This window comes from Doryrhamphus excisus, linkage group LG5, assembly GCF_037039965.1.
Source record: "Doryrhamphus excisus strain RoL-2023G ecotype Guam linkage group LG5, RoL_Dexc_Guam_v1.1, whole genome shotgun sequence".
In the NCBI taxonomy this organism is placed as follows: domain Eukaryota; kingdom Metazoa; phylum Chordata; class Actinopteri; order Syngnathiformes; family Syngnathidae; genus Doryrhamphus; species Doryrhamphus excisus.
The window spans coordinates 16,489,713-16,510,044 of NC_136361.1; the positions used below are offsets into that span (position 1 = coordinate 16,489,713).

At 40.9% G+C, this 20,332-nt stretch overlaps 1 protein-coding gene across 1 annotated transcript; it reads left to right on the plus strand.

Moving 5' to 3' along the window:
• The first annotated feature begins 1,090 nt into the window (after window positions 1–1,090).
• bcl3 (BCL3 transcription coactivator) lies at window positions 1,091–20,324 on the plus strand. Its single transcript, XM_058054143.2, has 9 exons — window positions 1,091–1,810; window positions 2,677–2,782; window positions 10,081–10,189; window positions 17,734–17,935; window positions 18,016–18,104; window positions 18,192–18,269; window positions 19,138–19,305; window positions 19,518–19,614; window positions 19,813–20,324. The coding sequence occupies exons 1-9, from the start codon at window positions 1,300–1,302 to the stop codon at window positions 19,914–19,916; spliced, it is 1,464 nt and encodes a 487-aa protein (XP_057910126.2). The 5' UTR covers window positions 1,091–1,299; the 3' UTR covers window positions 19,917–20,324.
• Window positions 20,325–20,332: the final 8 nt, after the last annotated feature.

The following is a 20,332-nucleotide window of genomic DNA, read 5'->3' on the forward strand; positions in this document are numbered from 1 at the left end:
TCAGTGGAAATAGGAAAGTCCCAAATTGGCCCTGGTTAAAGTCAAACCTCTAAAGTGGGAGGAGTTCCATTGGGATATGCGCATGTGTGTGTGTGTGTGTGTATATGAATCTTGTTTTAATTTGATCAACATCGACTCTGTATGTATCCTCAGCTTAGCGGCACATGACCACCCTGAAGGCCCACGACACAATGCACACCATTGATGACCCGGATCCATGTGAAGGGACCCGCATCACCCGCAGTTCCTAGAGACCAGCAAAGTTGAGTCCGATGTTACACTTCTGGGGATAATAAAAGGTCATCGAACATCGAACGACCTCATCCTGAGGACAAGCGCTACAAAAATAAAATAAATGCACGGACGTTTAGGAATTACAGAATCTGACTGACACGATACAAATCACGCTTTCATTAAAGTCGGGGTTGCGGGGTTTGCTGGAGGCTATCCCAGCTGACTTCAGGCGACAGGTGGGGTACACCCTGGACTGGTCCCCAGCCCATTATAGGGCACATATAGACAAACCACCATTCACACTATAGGCAATTTCATTCATTCATTCATTCATTCATTTTTTACCGCTTTGTCCTCACGAGGGTCGCGGGGGGTGCTGGAGCCTATCCCAGCTGTCTTTGGGCAAGAGGCGGGGTACACCCTGGACTGGTCCCCAGCCCATTATAGGGTACATATAGACAAACCACCATTCACACTACAGGCAATTTAGAGTCGCCAATTAACCTAATATGCAATTTTTTTGGAATAGGAAACCGGAGTACTTGGAGAAAACACCCATTCGAACCCATAATACATAATACCCATAATAGTGTAATATTTTGTTGAAGTAATTTATATTTTACTGTATATTTGCCAACTTCACAGCTTGTATATGCATATGCAAGTCACACAAGTTTGCAATCAACACAATGTCTGTAGTCCCCCCCCCCTCTCACACACACACACACACACACACACACACACGTATAAAGTGCCCTGAGTTTTAATGGTTCACTTTCAGTTTAAAAGGAAAGCAATGATGAAGAGCACATAAGCAGCTGCAGACTACCTGCAAACCACTGCGATGCACAAAGATATAATCTGCACACAAACTGTCGTTTTTGCACTTAAAATAATCGAGTTCGATATCTTAAAACACACACACCAATGACCCTAAAGGGTTTTTTCTTAATGGGAATCGGAATTCCCAGTTATTTATCTAGTTTGATGCCACCAGACTTCCACTGAGGAACCGACACTCACCTGCGAGCTTTGACCGGAGACAGCACGCCTCACCCAGGGTTGATGCCGAGGGCCATGACCATGAACGGTAACCGGGGCTCGGTTGCCGCTACGCCGTTGGATCTGAGCACCAGTCAGCGGGGGAATAATGGTGTCTTTACAGCTGTCGATACGGCGCGGGATTGCGGTAGAGTATCCCGGATAGAGCCGGCGGTTGCAGCCTCCCATGCGTCCCCATCGCGCTCCAGAGCGGATACTTCACGGACACTCGCCCCGGCTGCTTCGACTCGCAAACGTCCGGCGGATGAAGCCTCTCATCGGCTTCCTTTTCGGAAACGACCCATCGCTGTGGATGTGGAGGAGCGGACAGAAGCGTCGGAACTTGCCGGGCGGTTGGACCGACACTCCCCGGCGAGAGGCACTGACGAGCCGGACCGGGACAGTGACCCTGGCGGGCTGGAGAACACCACCCAGGGGGGATTGGGCGGTGCTCTGGTAACCCCATTGCAAGCTGAGGAGGCTGCAAGAAGTAATCTTCCTTGTCCCGTCCATGTTTTTCCCTCTTTGGTTTATAGTGAGTACTCATCACTTCACATATTTAAAAGCAATTACATTTGCAACTTGTGCCTTAAAAATTTTTTTTATTAATATCATACCACATAATATGTCCCATACAATACCTTTTGTTAATCTTCTTCTTTTATAAGATTCATTTTCTGAATATCTCTTTCATTTCTCTGTGGTGTAAAATGATAACATTTTCAGATTTGTAGAAATTAATTAATTTGATTTACACATTTTTCTATACTTTAATTTACTATCATGTACAATTTAATTAAAAAAATAATTTAATTTAAAAATATTTAATAAAAAATAATTAATGAATTTAATATAAAATTAAATTAATTTAATTGAAATTTAATTAAAAAATCAATTAATTAATTTTAAAATTTAATTTAAAAAAAATAATTTTGATCTATAAAAACACAAGACTCATCGGAGAACTAGTTACAGCACACGCCAGAGGACGAATACATGCCATATGCAGCGTGACCGCCATTAAAGATAAAGATTACTGAATGTAAATTAATTGCTTGGGGGGTCATGGATTCTGTGCGCTGTTACAAGGAAATCTGGGAGGTGACTAATATTTCTTTTGCTTTGGTTATTTGGTTATGTTTTAAGGCGCAATTTTCGACACGTTTTGTATTAGACCGACCTAATGTTGTGTCCGATGAGAACACAAACGTCTGTATTCCCGGTGTGTCACTACAAGTGTTTCCTCCTTGGTAGCTTTGAGTGACATGTGGTCTACGGTGGTGCCTTCAAGGCCTCACGCAGCACACATGCATTCATTATTAAGAACATGTCCAGTCAGCGATTACCCTTCTGAAAATACTACACTGATGTACATGATTAATTCTCCCTCTCGTCGCTCAGGTCACTACCCCGCGTACTGTCTGAACTCCGAGGTCGACCACCCTGGGCTCCACCCCTCCCATAATCTGCTGGCGCTAGCTACACGGCAAGATGAGGATGGAGACACGTATGTAGAGATTGTTTTCATTATTTTAAAGATAAACCTCTGCAGTGTTTCACATTTATAAGTAGTCCAGTTGTATTCATGATGATTGGATTTGTAGTAAATATTTTACTAATTTAAGCAAATTCAATATGGTAGCTGCAAAATGATCACATTGAAATATGGAATGCGGTTTTATTGTTAGCTTTTTTCCCCGATACAGATATCAGCCAATATCGATACCTGTATGCGTAACATGACATATCTCTTATGGCGGAATGAACACATACGTGTTGTAAACACGTTTTTTTTTTTTTTTTTAGATATATCGCATTTTTGTGCTGATATCGGGCCGATAATTATCAGACATTCCTAAAAATTATACTTAAAGATATAAATGTCATTATATATATATGTCATTCTTTATTCATCACACAGCAAATTGATCAAATATATTTTATTTTATTATTTATATAGTTATATATATAAAAAATTATTATTATTATTATTCCCACAATGTTTTATCCTCATAGGAAATAATCAAAATTATTTTTAATTGAAAAAAAAAAATTCCCAAGTCAAAGTGTCAACATTGTAAAACCTTTATTAACTGTACATACATAGTTTTAATGAACATGTAAACATTTTTAACTGTCAATCAAATGTCAAACTAAGTTAACTACTGTATAATAAGACAAACATAAAGTAGTACTATTCATCCTGATATACGTAGATGCGTAATGGTGAGGGAACAGGAAGGTGTTTCATCGGTATTTACTAGAATTGATAAGGGTTGTGTGCTTTGTAATATATTTATTTGCACTACTATTTATTGGTAGTTGATACTCAATGAATTATATTGGAAGCCAGACTTTTCTATGTCGCGGTAAGTTCTAAGGTTATCATCATGTTCTTCCTCTTTGCCATGACTGGGACCAAAGAATGTCATGACATCAAATTATCAAACATCTTCATCGCATTTTTGCTCCATGACTCACCTGCCGTGCAGCAGATCGTCATGATTATTCCAGAAAGCGTGAATCATTGAGGATTTCGTATACAGACGACACTGAACCCATGCAAACGACACGTTTAAAGATGCTAACGTTACTCTTTTTTTTTTTTTAACATCCACCCACACAGTAACTGAAATCTCCAACACACGTGACTGTAAACAGAGCGTGTGTTAAATCAACAGATGCGTGTGTGTGCACACATAGGTGATTATTTATGACATTTACTAGGGTCAACATAAGTCTGTGCTGATTTTAAAGTTAATGTACACATCATTGCACGTCTAATATACCACCATATTAATGAACAGATTCATGATCATGTGTGACCATGCCAGTTGTGGTCGCTTTTTCAGGTTTCTGATTGGCCAGAATGCGCATGAGAGTAGGTGAATGTGTTTTTATGTGGTGTGTATGATGTGTTAAGCAGCATTATGATGTCATCTACTGTACGGAGTTGTGACAAGCTACACAAACAGTTAATTATGTTGCATTTTTCAATTAAAACACACACACCCCTCTGTTATGATGGCAGACGGAAGTACAGTTGATCATCCCTACACAGTCACATAGAGTCTGACCGAACACATCAACAGCAGTACAATTCCAACAACATATACGTACTGTATGAATCTCCAGCTTTCTAGTCCAGTCATTCTGGGAACGACACTTCCTCATTGTCATTACAAGAATGCATTCAGGGACACTCCGAATACTGTGAGGTTGTAAATACACAGAAAGATAACTTTTTTTTCTTGATTGACATATTCTGTTCATTTTGAAGCCGTTAATCCATCCATCTATTATCGATGCCGCTTATCCTCATTAGGTTATGCTGGAGCCTATCCCAGCTGTGTTTTGGGACTGGTTGCCAGCCAATTACGGGGCACATATAGACAAACAACCATTCACACTCACATTCATACCTATGGACAATTTGGAGTCACCAATTAACCTAGCATGTTTTTGGAATGTGGGAGGAAACCGGAGTACCCGGAGAAAACCCACGCATGCACGGGGAGAACATGCAAACTCCACACAGAGATGCCCAATCGGAGAATTGAACCCAGGTCTTCTCAGTAAAAATGGGCATATTTCATAGTGTTTCATGATTAATCATGATTAATTCATAAAAAACTGTGATTAATCTGATTTTTAAAAAAATAATCATCTGACAGCCCTATTAAATATATTGCACACATTCTGAGAGCGCACGGCGGTCGAGTGGTTAGTGCGCAGACCTCACAGCTCAGAGACCAGGGTTCAATTCCACCCTCTGCCATCTCTGTGTGGAGTTGGCATATTCTCTCTGTGCATGCGTGGGTTTTCTTCGGGCACTCCGGTTTCCTCCCACATTCCAAAAACATGCTAGGTTAATTGGCGACTCCAAATTGTCCATAGGTATGAATGTGAGTGTGAATGGTTGTTTGTCTATATGTGCCCTGTGATTGGCTGGCGACCAGTCCAGGGTGTACCCCGCCTCTCGCCCGAAGACAGCTGGGATAGGCTCCAGCACCCCCACGACCCTTGTGAGGAAAAAGCGGTAGAAAATGAATGAAGGAATGAACATTCTGAGAGCTGAGAGCATTGTACGTCATGAATAAATGATATGAGATTAATTAGATTAATCAGACTAATTAAAAACTGAAGCATATGCTTAGTATACTTTCTCACTGCAACTGCAACCTTCTACCCTTGCTAGTAGTTGAACTGGTGAGAATTCTGCCTTGTGATAAACCCCAAAGAGCACAGCAACATAGCACACATCCAGCATTTGCATAAACATACGTTCTTGATGGGTATGCATGCATAATGTCCGCCACCTTGCGTCTTGGCTTACGTCAATGCAACCCCTCTGTGTCGGGAAAAGCAAGAGTGTGGAGTGCCAAACACGAGTGTGGTTTTTCTCAGGTGTCTTCACCTCGCTCCTGTTGTTTATACGGGCTTTTTAAATGAATGGAACCCCCCCCCCCCCCCCCCCCCCCCCGAAAAACCCAAACATCCGCTCCTCACTTCCTCATTTACCGCTCTCTCGCTTGCTTTTTCTTTCTTCATCAGAGTCTTCTTCCTTTGTGTCTTTTAGTGTGTCCTGTCTCTCATCATCTCAACTCAGAGGATGCTCGACTGCATCTGTTATGCTTTTACTCGTTTTTGGCACACTTTCATTGCCATTGACAGTAATCCCTCATCTATCGTGGTTAATTGGTTAGAGACCACACCATGATAAGTGAATTTCTCGCTACATCGCTGCTTTTCAAAATGTCATTAATTATTAGATGATTGCTGTTTTGTTTTAACACTGCATGGAGTCATCCGTAGCATATCTGACATTCATTCATTCATTCATTCATTTTCTACCGCTTCTTCCTCACGAGGGTCGCGGGGGTGCTGGAGCCTATCCCAGCTGTCACGTTAGAGGCCAGACTGAGATGGTTGGGACATGTCCAGAGGAGAGATAGTGAATATATTGGTAGAAGGATGCTGCCAGGTAGGAGGAAGACCAAAGAGGAGGTTTATGGATGGAGTGAAGGAGGACATGAGGGTAGTTGGCATTAGCATGAATGCCTGTGGCTGTAGGCGACTTCCTGATTTTTTTTTTTTATTAGCTCCACAAGAAGATGACAGTAGCTGGATTTAAAGGGTGAGCATTGGTTCTGTTGCTGTTTGTTTGTGTTCTGTGTGTATTCATTGTTTACCCAATACCCTACAAAAAAAAAAATCCCAGTTGTTCATTTCTTGTTTTTGTGCTTGTCTAAATATGGCTTCTGCTTACTGGTACCATGGCTCAGCATTCTGCTGCTCATCCGACCACAAGCATACGTTTAAAGCTTTAATCTCATCATCGAGTGTTGTGATCAGTACACCGACAGGATACCGCCGCTTTGTGATGCCGAGTCTTTGTGTCGTTTTTTGTGTGTTCATGCGGCTCGACGGGGACTCTGGGTTTGCTGCGACGCTGGGCTGAATCTGTGGCTGTGGTCTGCCCCACTTCCAGGAACTAGAAGCAGTTTCGCCTTATGAGAAAATGAGATGTATGGATGGAGGTATAGAATCAAGAGGTGTGATTTTTGGGGATGAAATCCACTTTTTGTAAGTCCTGTCCAACGGTTGATTGGAATATACCGTACTAATCGCTCGTTTATCGCTTCTAGAACCCTCTAAACATGAACTAGCACCCCTGTAGTCACCTTTACTCTTATATTACCCAATATAGAAAAACATAAATAAAAATGTATTGCAGGTTTGCAGGTATGCTGGAGCCTATCCCAGCTGTTTTCGGGTGAGAGGCGGGGTACACCCTGGACTCAAGTGCAAAATACTAAATAAATATACAATTATTTTCCAAGTAATCGCTAAAAGTTTTCTAATAATAGCAGTATACTTCTCAACAACAACAATAGATCATAAATATTTATATTTTCATACTATTCCTACTTGACAAAGCTTTTTTAAGTAAAATACATACATTTTAACAACTTAGTGCACCCTTTTTTTCTGCAAAAGTATTTGTAAAAAAAAAAAAAAGTAATCCTGAAAATAAAAAAAAAAATAAAAAAAGTCGACAAAATAAACAACGCTTTTCTAGGTATACCCCAAACATGTAATTTCTACTAAATACAATATACTAATTGAACAAAATCCCAAATATGTTTATTTTTGACCGCACTTTTCATACAAAAGCAACTAAATAATGTTGATTCATTCATTTTCTACCGTGGGTTGCTGGAGCCTATCCCAGCTGTCTTCGGGCAAGAGGCGGGGTACACCCCGGACTGGTCGCCAGCCAATCACAGGGCACATATAGACAAACAACCATTCACACTCACATTCATACCTATGGACAATTTGGAGTCGTTAATTAATGCTACATGGCTTCAATAATGTTAAAATAATGTATTTAGAAGATCATAAACAGGTTTTCTATACAATTTCAGCAAATTATGTGCAACTTTGTCCAATTACTACAACTTTCCAATACATTTTGGCCAATTATTGTAATTTATTTCAGAGTAACGCTAAATGGCACACAGAAAAGTCCTCACTTCCTTGTTGTGATGATAATAACTCATCAATGTCCCTTTAGAGCAGGTGTGGGTAAATATTTTGACTTGTGGGCCGCATTGAGATAACAAAATTGTTTGGAGGGCCAGAACATATATTTAACACACACGCACACTATTTTATGCTTATAATTTTCCTTGAATTATTTGTCTAATTTTATCTGTAAAAGTGTTATACTATCAGCTGTATGTTCTCATACCTCTTTTCAGAACCAACATCACCCCCCATTTTTTTTTTTTTTTTAGTAACTACTTGCAAGTCATGTTGCCAGTTTGTATGTTAAAAGTTGAAATACTTAGAAAGCAACTGGTGGACCGGATTCAAACATTTACCAGGCCGCATGTAGCCCCCGGGCCGTAGATTGCCCACCCGTGCTTTAGAGTATTTGCATAGTTTAGCAGTTCAGGATACATCATTTTAAACTGTGAAAGTCTATCATTTCAATGTTAAATGTTAATTCAAACATCGGCCATATTGTTATTAAGCATATGATGGCTCATTCACTTTGCATTCATTTCTATGGAAAAGCTGTTGAAGTCAAGTACAGCTGACATTACAGTACATTGGAGCAGCTGAAACACGTCTACTCAGCTGCGATGACCTCAGTTCCAGGAACGAGTGCCAGCTGCAAGAAGCTCCACACACTCGCTCTTTCGAATAAATTCTACCATCTTCTGCTTTTCTTTGCCGTTTGCTGAGGTCTCCTCCCTTCATTTTGTTCACACTTCCTATTTGCAACTATCGATATGTTACATCGACTGACTAAATGTGCACCCATCCTTTTCAAGATGTCCCGTGTGTGTTCTCCGCGCAAAGGAGCGCGTTTAAGAAATTCACAAGAAACGTCAACTGCTTCCTGTTGCACAATGTATGTCGTGTGGTAGTTTTTGACTGAGCCAACGTGCAGAAAAGAAAAACCCCTTCTCGAACCGAATAGATGGATTTCACAGACAGAATGCGGCCATTGTTAGCTCAGCTGCAGCAGGAAGTGACGTGAAAACCTGTGTGACTTTTACTGGAAGCTGCGGCGAGAAAAAAAGAAAATAATTGAAATAACGGCAACATGGTTGTCACCTGGTGTGCTATCTTGCCCCCCCCCCCACTAAAATTATAGCCAACTTAAGCGTTAAGTGTACCAGGCTGGAGTTCCCCTTTGATGGGGATAAGTGATGACATGAAATGCTTTTAAAATGCTGTCGCTTAAAGAAATATATTGCTTTTAAACTCTTCTTTTTTTTTTTTTTTGATCGATAACAGTGCACTTAAAAAACTAGGTTGCTGTGCAGTTCTCATACAATGTCAATTTTGGACCCTTTTTTCATACAAATCCTACAAAAATATTTTTCTCAGTTAGTTACCCAAAATATCTCAGTTTTTGACTAATAATCGGACACGATTTGTACAAAATCCCACTTCATAAAAATATTTTTTCAAGTAACCACCAAATATATGGGTTTTCTACCAATTACAGTGAACTTTTTGAACTAAATCTTAAAAAAATATGTGTTTTTTTTGTAATGGAAAAGCCCAAATATGACCAGTCCAGGGTGTACCCCGCCTCTTGCCCGAAGACAGCTGGGATAGGCTCCAGCACCCCCCGCGACCCTCGTGAGGAAAAGCGGTAGAAAATGAATGAATGAATGAAGCCCAAATATGTTTTCTACTCAGACTTTTCAAAGCACAAAGTACTAAATAAATATACAATTATTTAAGTAAATAATATTAAGTATTTAAAAGAAAAAATATTAAGTATTTAAGTAATCCCTAAAAGTTTTCTACTTAAAGCAGAATACTTCTCAACAACAACGTTCGTTTGTTTGTTCATTCATTCATTCGTCCGTTCATTCATTCATTCATTCATTCATTTTCTACCGCTTATCCTCACAGGGGTCGCCGGGGTTGCTGGAGCCTATCCCAGCTGTCTTCGGGCGAGAGGCGGGGTACACCCTGGACTCAAGCGCAAAGTACTAAATAAATTTACAATTATTTTCAGGGGTACACCCTGGTGGACTGGTTGCCAGCCAATCACAGGGCACATATAGACAAACAACCATTCACACTCACATTCATACCTATGGACAATTTGAAGCATTTGTTTTCTGGCGCTAGAATACACAGAAAAGGGAAATAAATGTTTATGTTTCACATTAGCATTGTGAATAATGAGCAAAAAAAAGTGCATTTCCCCTTTAAGAATATGACAAAAATATATGGATTCGCATGCTTAATTTGTTGCCTTTATTACAGAGCTCTCCATATAGCAGTGGTGCAAGGAGAGCTGGCTCTTGTCAGCCAACTGATCCATCTTCTACTCTGGGCGGGAAGAACCCTTGACATCTACAACAACCTCCGTCAGGTAAAACCGATGCATGAAATCCACAAATTTGCGGGTTTATGAATGCTGTAATGCGGAATTAATGAATGTTTTTTCTGTTGAAATGACTCCTGTGGGTCTCAAATGAAATGGTGAGAAAAGTGCATCCACTTTTGAAAGTTGCACCTTTGAATGATTCTGCGTTTATTTTTACATAAAAAAAAAAAGCTCCATATCCACAAATTAAACACGATGCATGTTGTTTTCATGCAGCCATAGCAGGTAAACCACATTCCCCTGCCTCACCCATTTAATGAAGCTTACATGGAGAAGAATGAAAGAGGAAGTAGCTCTGTTTCCTGCTCTGCCTCGTGTTCTGCTCGCACATTGTCTCATTGGCTATGGCGACTTGTCATTTTTCAGTGGAAGTTACCTTTTTTTTTATCACTTTGACCACCTTTACTCGCCTCAAAAAAACTCACCACAAATCACGCTATATGCGAAGAATCGTATGCATGCATTCCTGTATCTTTGAATCTTCATATCAGAACATTTTTTGAGGGTATTACAATATTGTGAAAGAGAAAAATCCTTCAGCCTTTTAACGCCTGCATTGCATAACAGTATATAGTACAGTATTCAGACAGCAAGGAACCATATTTACATAGTACTCGTAGTACTTTTAGTTTGCATGTCACTTCCATGATTCCATCCATCCGTCTATTTTCTATGCCGCTTATCCTCACTAGGGTCGCAGGGGTATGCTGGAGCCTATCCCAGCTGACTTCGGCGAGGTACACGCTGGACTGGTCGCCAGCCAATCACAGGGCACATTTAGACAAACAACCATTCACTGAAGGGCCTTTGACATCAAAATAACTAACTAATAATAACTAATAATATTAAATGTATTTTAATGATTCATTATACTCATTCATTCATTCATTTTCTACCGCTTATCCTCATGAGGGTCGCGGGGTGTGCTGGAGCCTATCCCAGCTGTCTTCGGGCGAGCCAATCACAGGGCACATATAGACAAACAACCATTCACACTCACATTCATACCTATGGACAATTTGGAGTCGTCAATTAACCTAGCATGTTTTTGTCCAATTCTGAATTTATATGGTAAAAAAAAAAAAACAACACACAAAGCGGAAATCTGTTGAGTAGTTTTTGTGTCATTGTTAAAATCCTACTAAATAAACAACACTTTTTCAGATAAACACACAAAATGTCAATTTTCTAGTAATAACAAAACCAGTCCTACGCTGAAAACAGTGCATGACATGTTGATATATTTTTTTAAATGTTCCTTTTTTGAGTAAAATTAAAATGGAAGCATGGAAAATAAATTAACTATGAAACTTAAACATGGATGTCACTTTTTTAGTCAGAAAGACTAACTGCTAATGTTTCATTTTTATGGTAAAATCTAAATAAAATGCAGAAAATGCGACATGTGAATCTTGTAGGAATCAGATACGAGATTCAGATTGAAATTTACCACAAATCTGACGAATATAAGTACTTTTTTTCCAGTCAATAGACCAAATATGTAAGACTATGTAAGTAAAGGGGATGTGAGGAAGACAGTGCATGATATGCTGCTTATTGCAATACGTTACTGAACTCAGGACACATAATTAGCATCTCTAAGGTTGATTGATTTTCTGATTACATAAACATAATGGATTACTTTGCATTTTTTTTAGCAATGCCATCATTTTGTTTTGACCATCGAGAGATGAATGAAAAAAAAACTCTGGTTCCAACATTGACCCCTGTGGTCCACCGCAAGTCAAAAGTTGACTTTAATATACACTGTTAATATTTTGTTAATTTTAATAATTTAATTATTTGTTAATGGCGGCACTGCGGTCTAGTGGTTAGCGCGCAGACCTCACAGCTAGGAGATCAGGGTTCAATTCCCACCCTCGGCCATCTTTGTGTGGAGTTTGCATGTTCTCCCTGTGCATGCGTGGGTTTTCTCCGGGTACTCCGGTTTCCTCCCACATTCCAAAAACATGCTAGGTTAATTGGCGACTCCAAATTGTCCATAGGTATGAATGTGAGTGTGAATGGTTGTTTGTCTATATGTGCCCTGTGATTGGCTGGCCACCAGTCCAGGGTGTACCCCGCCTCTCGCCCGAAGACAGCTGGGATAGGCTCCCCCCGCGACCCTCGTGAGGAAAAAGCAGTAGAAAATGAATGAATGAATGAATAATTTGTTAATATACACTATGTTCTGTCAACAGATTCCAACAAAGTAACAAAATGGTTGTTTTGCATCCACACCTGAAGCACGCAGAGCTTCATGGTGTCAGGGTTTCACCTCACAGACGTCGCTCACTTACCAGAAATAGCACTTGGTGTTACCTTTTCACGTCGCTGTAGGTTCAATCATATCCTGTCTGCCCCAACAGACATTTATTTCTCACACTTGGTATGATACCTCTCTGCACGCGAGCAGACTCAGCACGTATACCACATTCCATTAACAAAAAAATTATAACGTCACTTATATAGAACTAAGAATATAAATATTTCCAATACTGCTTACCAATCCTGACTTTCTGTGGTTGTGCGCATGGAACTTTTTGACAGAGTGTTACTATCGGTGCCCTTCGTGAACAATACTGCAAGTACTCAATAGCCCCTGAAAAACGACAGTATGGCAGCTGATACTCCCACACTTTTTGTGCAGTCACACTTACACACAGATGCATACACACATGTACTCGCAGCCTGAGGGACTACCTCCCTTGGGGAGGCCGCCGTTGATCATCATCATCATATTTGACTAACTAATCAGCAGTTAAGAAATTAAGTAAATGTATATAATAATAATAATTCATAGAATACTACAGCAAAAGTCGATCACATTTTTAATCAAGACAGTGCATGATATGCTGCTATGCCTCGCTGAAATGGGGAAGAAGGGAAAGGGAACACACTAGACTAAAATTTCAAGTAAATTTGATGAATACAGTTGTTCTTGTGTCATATGTTCAAGCTATGAATATGTATGATATGCTGCATGTCTTGCAGAGACATAAAATACTGTAGACTGGATTATTATTCACTCATAAATTTATTATCATGTACATTCATACATTCATTCATTCATTCATTCATTCATTTTCTACCGCTTATCCTCACAAGGGTCGCGGGGGGTGTTGGAGCCTATCCCAGCTGTCTTCAGCCCTGGAATGGTTGCCAGCCAATCACAGAGCACATATAGACAAACAACCATTCACACTCACATTCATACCTATGGACAATTTGGAGTCGCCAATTAACCTAGCATGTTTTTGGAATGTGGGAGGAAACCGGAGTACCCGGAGAAAACCCACGCATGCACGGGGAGAACATGCAAACTCCACACAGAGATGGTCGAGGGTGGAATTGAACCCTGGTCTCCTTGCTGTGAGCTCTGCGCGCTAACCAGTCGACCCATTCATACATTTATTCATTCATTCATTCATTTTCTACCGCTTATCCTCACAAGGGTCGCGGGGAATGCTGGAGCCTATCCCAGCTGTCTTCGGGCGAGAAGCGGGGTACACCCTGGACTGGTTTGCCAGCCAATCACAGGGCACATATAGACAAACAACCATTCACACTCACATTCATACCTATGGATAATTTGGAACATGCAAACTCCATACAGAGATGGCCGAGCGTGGAATTGAACCCTGTCTCCGAGTTGTGAGGTCTGCGCGCTAACCAGTCGACCCATTCATACATTATATATTAATATATTTTGTAAATGAAAATATTTGTATTTATTAATAAGTGGAATCAGTATAATGAATAAAAATACATTCAAAATTATTAGGGGTACATATAGACAAACAACCATTCACACTCACATTCATACCTATGGACAATTTGGAGTCTCTAATTAACCTAGCCTACATTATATTACATTATTGAATACATTATATTACATTATTCATACAATATATATTAACATATTTTGTAAATGAAAATATTTATATTTATTATATATATTATATATATTAGTAGAAATGACGTTTGGGGTATTATATTATATATATATTATATTTATAAGTGGAATCAGTATAATGAATCATTAAAATACATTTAATTTTATTAGTTATTAGTTAGTTATATGATATGCTGCTTGCCTGTATGCCTTGCTAAACCCCCAAAAAAGAAACATCTGAAAACAAATAGGTGTAACTACAATGCGAAATTAAATAGACAAAACAATGTATTACTATAAATATAATAAATTAATACATATTCAAAACAAATCAAGAAATGCACATTGTGTTTTTATTCTTGCGCATGTTTTTTTTTTTTTTTAGCATGCATGCACACATGTGCACTTTGATATCCTTGTTCTGAGAAGTCACATGACCCCCCTCCGCCCTCCCCTCTCTTCTTCTTGCTTAGGCCTGTTTCATAACATACCTGAGGTTCACAGGGTGGTTGACGGGGACTTTCCCTGCCTGCACATCTTTCTCCGTCTTTGTGTCTCTCTATCACCAAGTCTATTTTATCCACCAGAGTCAAAAGTCACTAACTGCCTGATGCTATCGACCCAAATGTCAACATGCACCAAAGTTTATTTGTGCAGCAGAACGAGGTGGACAGTCTCTGTCGTTCCGTTCAGCCGCTGCCTGACGCCTCGGGACTGTTTTTCATTGCTTCCGCTCTCACTGATGTTCTCCTTCTCATCTCCAAGGAATGCGAGAGTACACAATCAGGGAAAGACGAGGGATTTTCCCTCGCTATGCCGGACTCACTGCTCTCCACACACACACACACACACACACACACACACACACGCTTCCTCTTATCGATGCTCCGGTTTTGTTTTAGTCACACACTGAAGGCTTTTTACAGGAACCCTGAGGTCTATTTTGATGGGCCGAAAAGGTTTAAATATGGAAGTGGGAGTGGTTAGTTCATCACTCCTGGAAGATTACAAGTGCTTGGTTGTGTATCCGGCGGTCTTGTCGTCTAGCGCGCAGACCTCACAGCTAGGAAACCGAGGGTTCAATTCCACCCTCGGCCATCTCTGTGTGGAGTTTGCATGTTCTCCCCGTGCATGCGTGGGTTTTCCTCCCACATTCCAAAAACATGCTAGGTTAATTAGCGACTCCAAAATTGTCCATAGGTATGAATGTGAGTGTGAATGGTTGTTTGTCTATATGTGTCCTGTGATTGGCTGGCGACCAGTCCAGGGTGTACCCTGCCTCTCGCCCAAAGACAGCTGGGATAGGCTCCAGCACCCCCCGCGACCCTCGTGAGGATAAGCGGTAGAAAATGAATGAATGAATGAATGTGTATCGCATGAGGTCAGGATGTCAGCATGTGACTAAGGTTGTCTACAACATTAAACCACGATTACATATCAGTGATAGCAGTGTGTGTGTGTGTGTGTGTGTGTGTGTGTGTGTGTTCGTCCAGGAGTGAGTCATATGTTTCAAGGAAAGAGAAGCTGAGATGAAACAGCATTATTGGATTAAAAGGCCATAAAGGGGATCTCAATTCCTTCCTTTTTACTGGAAGGACATGGCTTTTCCTTGCTTAGAAAACACCATTACTTCATGTTGATTAAGATGGAACTATTATGGAACTATGGACTATTATGGAACTATAAAAAAAAAACGCTGTTACACGGTATCTAACAAAAGTCAGTACATCCCCTCACATCCAGGAACAACCTGTCTAGCTCTACTGAATTCTATGCCATAAAGAATAATGTACATTGACTGCTGTAACGTATATATCCAAGTTTGGTTTCTATAGTGTTGTCATTCGGGGTGTAATGTAGGCGGAAAACACACACACACACCTACAGCTGTGTAAGGCCAAAGACCAACTAAAAGTGAAACGAGGAGATAACGATGTCTTCCCAGTTGCTGTTTATTGAGCAACCAGTAATAGGAACTTTGCTTTATACTATATGAATGGCTACTTTATCTAAACATGAGTGTCTTTACTGAATTATCAGCAGGATGACGCACAGGATTGTCCTACATTGCTTAAGATGTCCTCGGATGATTCATACTGTACTAGAAACCATTTTGGTCAATGTGCTGTATTTATGCTTTATTCTCTTTTTGGTTTATGCTGATTTCTATTCATGTGGAGAAATAACGATTAGTTGTTATTAACTGTTATTAACTGCATAATTATGTTTCTGATCTTTTAATTGCTGAGTAGAGAGTACAGAACAATAGATTGACATTACACGAGAAAGCAAAGCATCATTATGATACACTTTTATGTTGATTTGAGGTTAAAATATTCATTCATTCATTTTCTATCCCTTTTCCTCACGAGGGTCGTGTGGGGTGCTGGAGCCTATCCCGGCTGTCTTTGGGCGAGAGGCGGTGTACACCCTGGACTGGTCGCCAGCCAATCACAGGGCACATATAGACAAACAACCATTCACACTCACATTCATACCTATGGACAATTTGGAGTCGCGAATTAACCTAGCAGGTTTTTGGAATGTCCAGGGTGTACCCAGCTTCTTGCCGGAAGTCAGCTGGGATAGGCTTCAGCACTCCTTGTGACCCTCGTGAGGATAAGCGGTAGAAAATGAATGAATGAATGAATTATTTAGATAGCATTAAGAACCAGTCCAGAGTGTACCTTGCCTCTCGCCCAAAGACAGCTGGGATAGGCTCCAGCACTCCCCGCCACCCTCGTGAGGATAAGCGGTAGAAAATGAATGAATGAATTAATTAATCATTTAGATAGCATTGACAACCAGTCCAGAGTGTACCCTGCCTCTCACCTGAAGACAACTGGGATAGGCTCCAGCACCCCCGTGACCTTCGTGAGGATAAGCGTCAGAAAATGAATGAATGAATAAAATACACCATCTGTTTTGTCACTACTGTTCACAGAAGAGCTAGTTAGCTTAGCATAGCCCAAAACTGTCAAACTTTGTTAAAATCTTGGTCCCTGATAACAATCCAAGTTATTATTACTATTATTATTTAGATAATGTGAGTGTGAATGGTTGTTTGTCCCTGTGATTGGCTGGCGACCAGTCCAGGGTGTACCCCGCTTCTCGCCGGAAGTCGGCTGGGATAGGTTCCAGCACCCCACACGACCCTTGTGAGGATAAGCAGTATAAAATGAATGAATGAATGAATGAATTATTTAAATAGCATTAACGACCAGTCCAGGGTGTACTCTGCCTCTCGCCCGAAGACAGCTGGGATAGGTTCCAGCGTACCCACAGCCCTCGTCAAGACTAGTGGTTTATAGAACATGAATGGATGGATTAATAGCAGTAAAAGTAATCTATCATAAGTACTAAGGAATAGAAAGCTGAGAAGGATGGTAAAAATGTGAACCACTGGTAAACATGACGGATAGCAACACCCGGGGTGCCGGGGGGGCAGGACAAGGGCCCGCAAAAGACAGGGGGCCTAGTAAATAGTAAATAAGTAAAAAAAAAAAAGATGTAACAAATATCCACATTTAGCTTCTGTATTGAGAGGGAGGGCGAGGTGATTTTCGGTCATGGGGCCCAGAATTCCTGGCAGCACCCCTGGACTGGATAACACTGTGTTCATTCCTCTCCACAGACCCCTCTTCACCTGGCTTTGATAACCCAGCAAGTGGTTATGGTGGATGCTCTGTTGAGGGCCGGGGCAGATCCCTTCGCTCTGGACCGAAACGGTCAAACGGCGCTGCACCTTTGCTGCGAGTACAACCACCGAGATTGCCTGTCTCTTGTGCTCTCACTGCCCTCATCATCCACATGCCTGGAGATGAAGAACTACGCGGGTCAGGATGCATTTCCTGTATATCATTTTAGCATTTTCTGAGTTTCCACTCTATGTTCTCATTTCATCTTTCGCCATCAGGTCTGAGCCCCCTCCATCTGGCTGTGATACGGAACCACACTGATTTGTCCACAATGTTGCTAGGAGCAGGCGCTGACATCAACACAATGGTTAGTGACTGACTCATCACACAGTTTACTTACAATCTAACATCAACTAATAGTTTTTCCCATCGTGTTATTTCCCGGCTTCATTAGGACATCAAAAGCGGGCAGAGTCCACTCATGCTAGCGGTGGAAAGCAACAATGCAGAGATGGTCCACTTCCTCATTGAGGTACGAGATGGTGTGGGAAAAGGGGTGACTCATTTCTAGATGATGAGATGATTTCTATATATTTTTTAATATTCTCATCTGTAAGAGTATGCTACAAATCTGAATCAGATGCCAGAATGTGCAAGTACAAACAAATAGACTTAAAAGTGCAATTACTTATACCTTAAATTATGCAATAAAACATTACTGTGGTGATTTTGAGGTACACTGTATTAAGGCTGCACGACGGTCGAGTGGTTCGCGCGCAGACCGCACAGCTAGGAGACACGAGTTCAATCCCACCCTCGGCCATCTCTGTGTGGACTTTGCATGTTCTCCCCGTGCATGCGTGTGTTTGCTCCGGATACTCCGGTTTCCTCCCACATTCCAAAAACATGCTAGGTTAATTGGCGACTCCAAATTGTCCATAGGTATGAATGTGAGTGTGAATGGTTGTTTGTCTATATGTGCCCTGTGATTGGCTGGCCACCAGTCCAGGGTGTACCCCGCCTCTCGTCTAAAGACAGCTGGGATAGGCTCCAGCACCCCCTGCGACCCTTGTGAGAATAAGTGGTAGAAAATGAATGAATGAATGAATGAAATTGTCGATAGGTATGATTGTGAGTGTGAATGGTTGTTTGTCTATATGTGCCCTGTGATTGGCTGGCGACTAGTCCAGCTAGGATAGGCTCCAGCATACCCCTCGTGACCCTAGTGAGGATAAGCAGTCGAGAAAATGGATGGATTCTTTGAACCACATTTGTAGCCATATGTGTGATGTGCGGCCATACCTTGGCCACTGTGCAGTCACCACTGTTTTGCTATACAGTACGATACACACTCTATATACAATATGCAATGTAGCTGTGTCCGCCTGTGCTGCACACAGAGTGGCTGCGATGTCAACAGGCCGTCATACAGCGGCAACACAGCCCTGCACAGTGCCTGCGGTCGGGGCCAAGCGGACATGGTGCGCCTGCTGCTGAAGAACGGAGCCGACAGCAGCCTCAAGAACTACCACAACGACACGCCGTTGATGGTGGCCAAGAACAAGAAGGTGAGGGTGTGTGCATAATCACCTCATTAATGGCGGAGACCTAGGTGAAAAAAAAATCCATCTTCTTTCTGCCTGACGGGTGAAAAATTAGACCTGTCAATCACAGGACTGTCACATATTGTAACCGAAAAATAAAGGGATTTGTAGGGATGAGTTTATTCCGCCATCTGGTGGTCAAATATGAATGGTGCAACATATATATATTTTTACAGATAGCAGATATTCTACGAGGAAGGGGATCAAGACCTGTAAGACTTCAAGAGCAGAACATCAGCAGGTCGCCACATCGAAGCAACTTCCCCCAAAATGGTAAAAGTAATATAAATTATAGTTATAATATCAATAATAAAGTACCTACATGTTTACTATTGTTGTTTCATTGTAAAACTGAAATAGATTGCTTTATAATGTGCGGATGTACCTAATGTTGTGTGTGCATGGTGAGTGTGTATTCATGCAAAAGTGTTTCAAAGGAACTCTATTATTTATTTTATTTTTTTATTTTAGTGTCCTCCCCATCACGAAGCCGAGGTTGTTCACCATCGACGATACAACATGTCGGCTCACACTCCCCAAATACTCTATCCACGGTGGCATTTTCATTTTACTAGCAGTAGTCATGCTGTGCAAGAGTCAATCACTCCACACTGCTAAACCTGCAACAAAAAAAATCCTTACTGTCTTTTTTGGATGTTAAAACAGCAACTGCTGCTGTTTCAAAGTGGATGTAGTAGCCCTATGACAAGTGGACATGTGGACAAGTATGGATTTGGATCTACAGTAATTCCAGTGAAAGTTGATGAACCACTCGTCTGATGATTAATGATGAGACTAAGCCACGGAACTTGGCATTGAATTAGTTAATTTTTTCGTTTTTTTAAAAATGTGTTTGTCAAATGTATTAAAATATATTTTTTTATTACGTGTGCTGATTTGGTAAATATTGTATAGTTCAATACAAAGGTTTAATTTAGAAAGCTGCCTTCTGATTGGTCACATGTTGGTCCGCCCTCGGAGGAACCGACCA

Bases quoted from the DNA above. Each gene is read 5' to 3' on its own strand.
- bcl3 (XM_058054143.2), top strand. From the start codon at position 1,300: ATGCCGAGGGCCATGACCATGAACGGTAACCGGGGCTCGGTTGCCGCT. The intron at 2,783-10,080 runs GTATGTAGAGAT...CCTTTATTACAG, and splicing joins CAAGATGAGGATGGAGACAC to AGCTCTCCATATAGCAGTGG. The intron at 18,105-18,191 runs GTTAGTGACTGA...CGGCTTCATTAG, and splicing joins GCGCTGACATCAACACAATG to GACATCAAAAGCGGGCAGAG.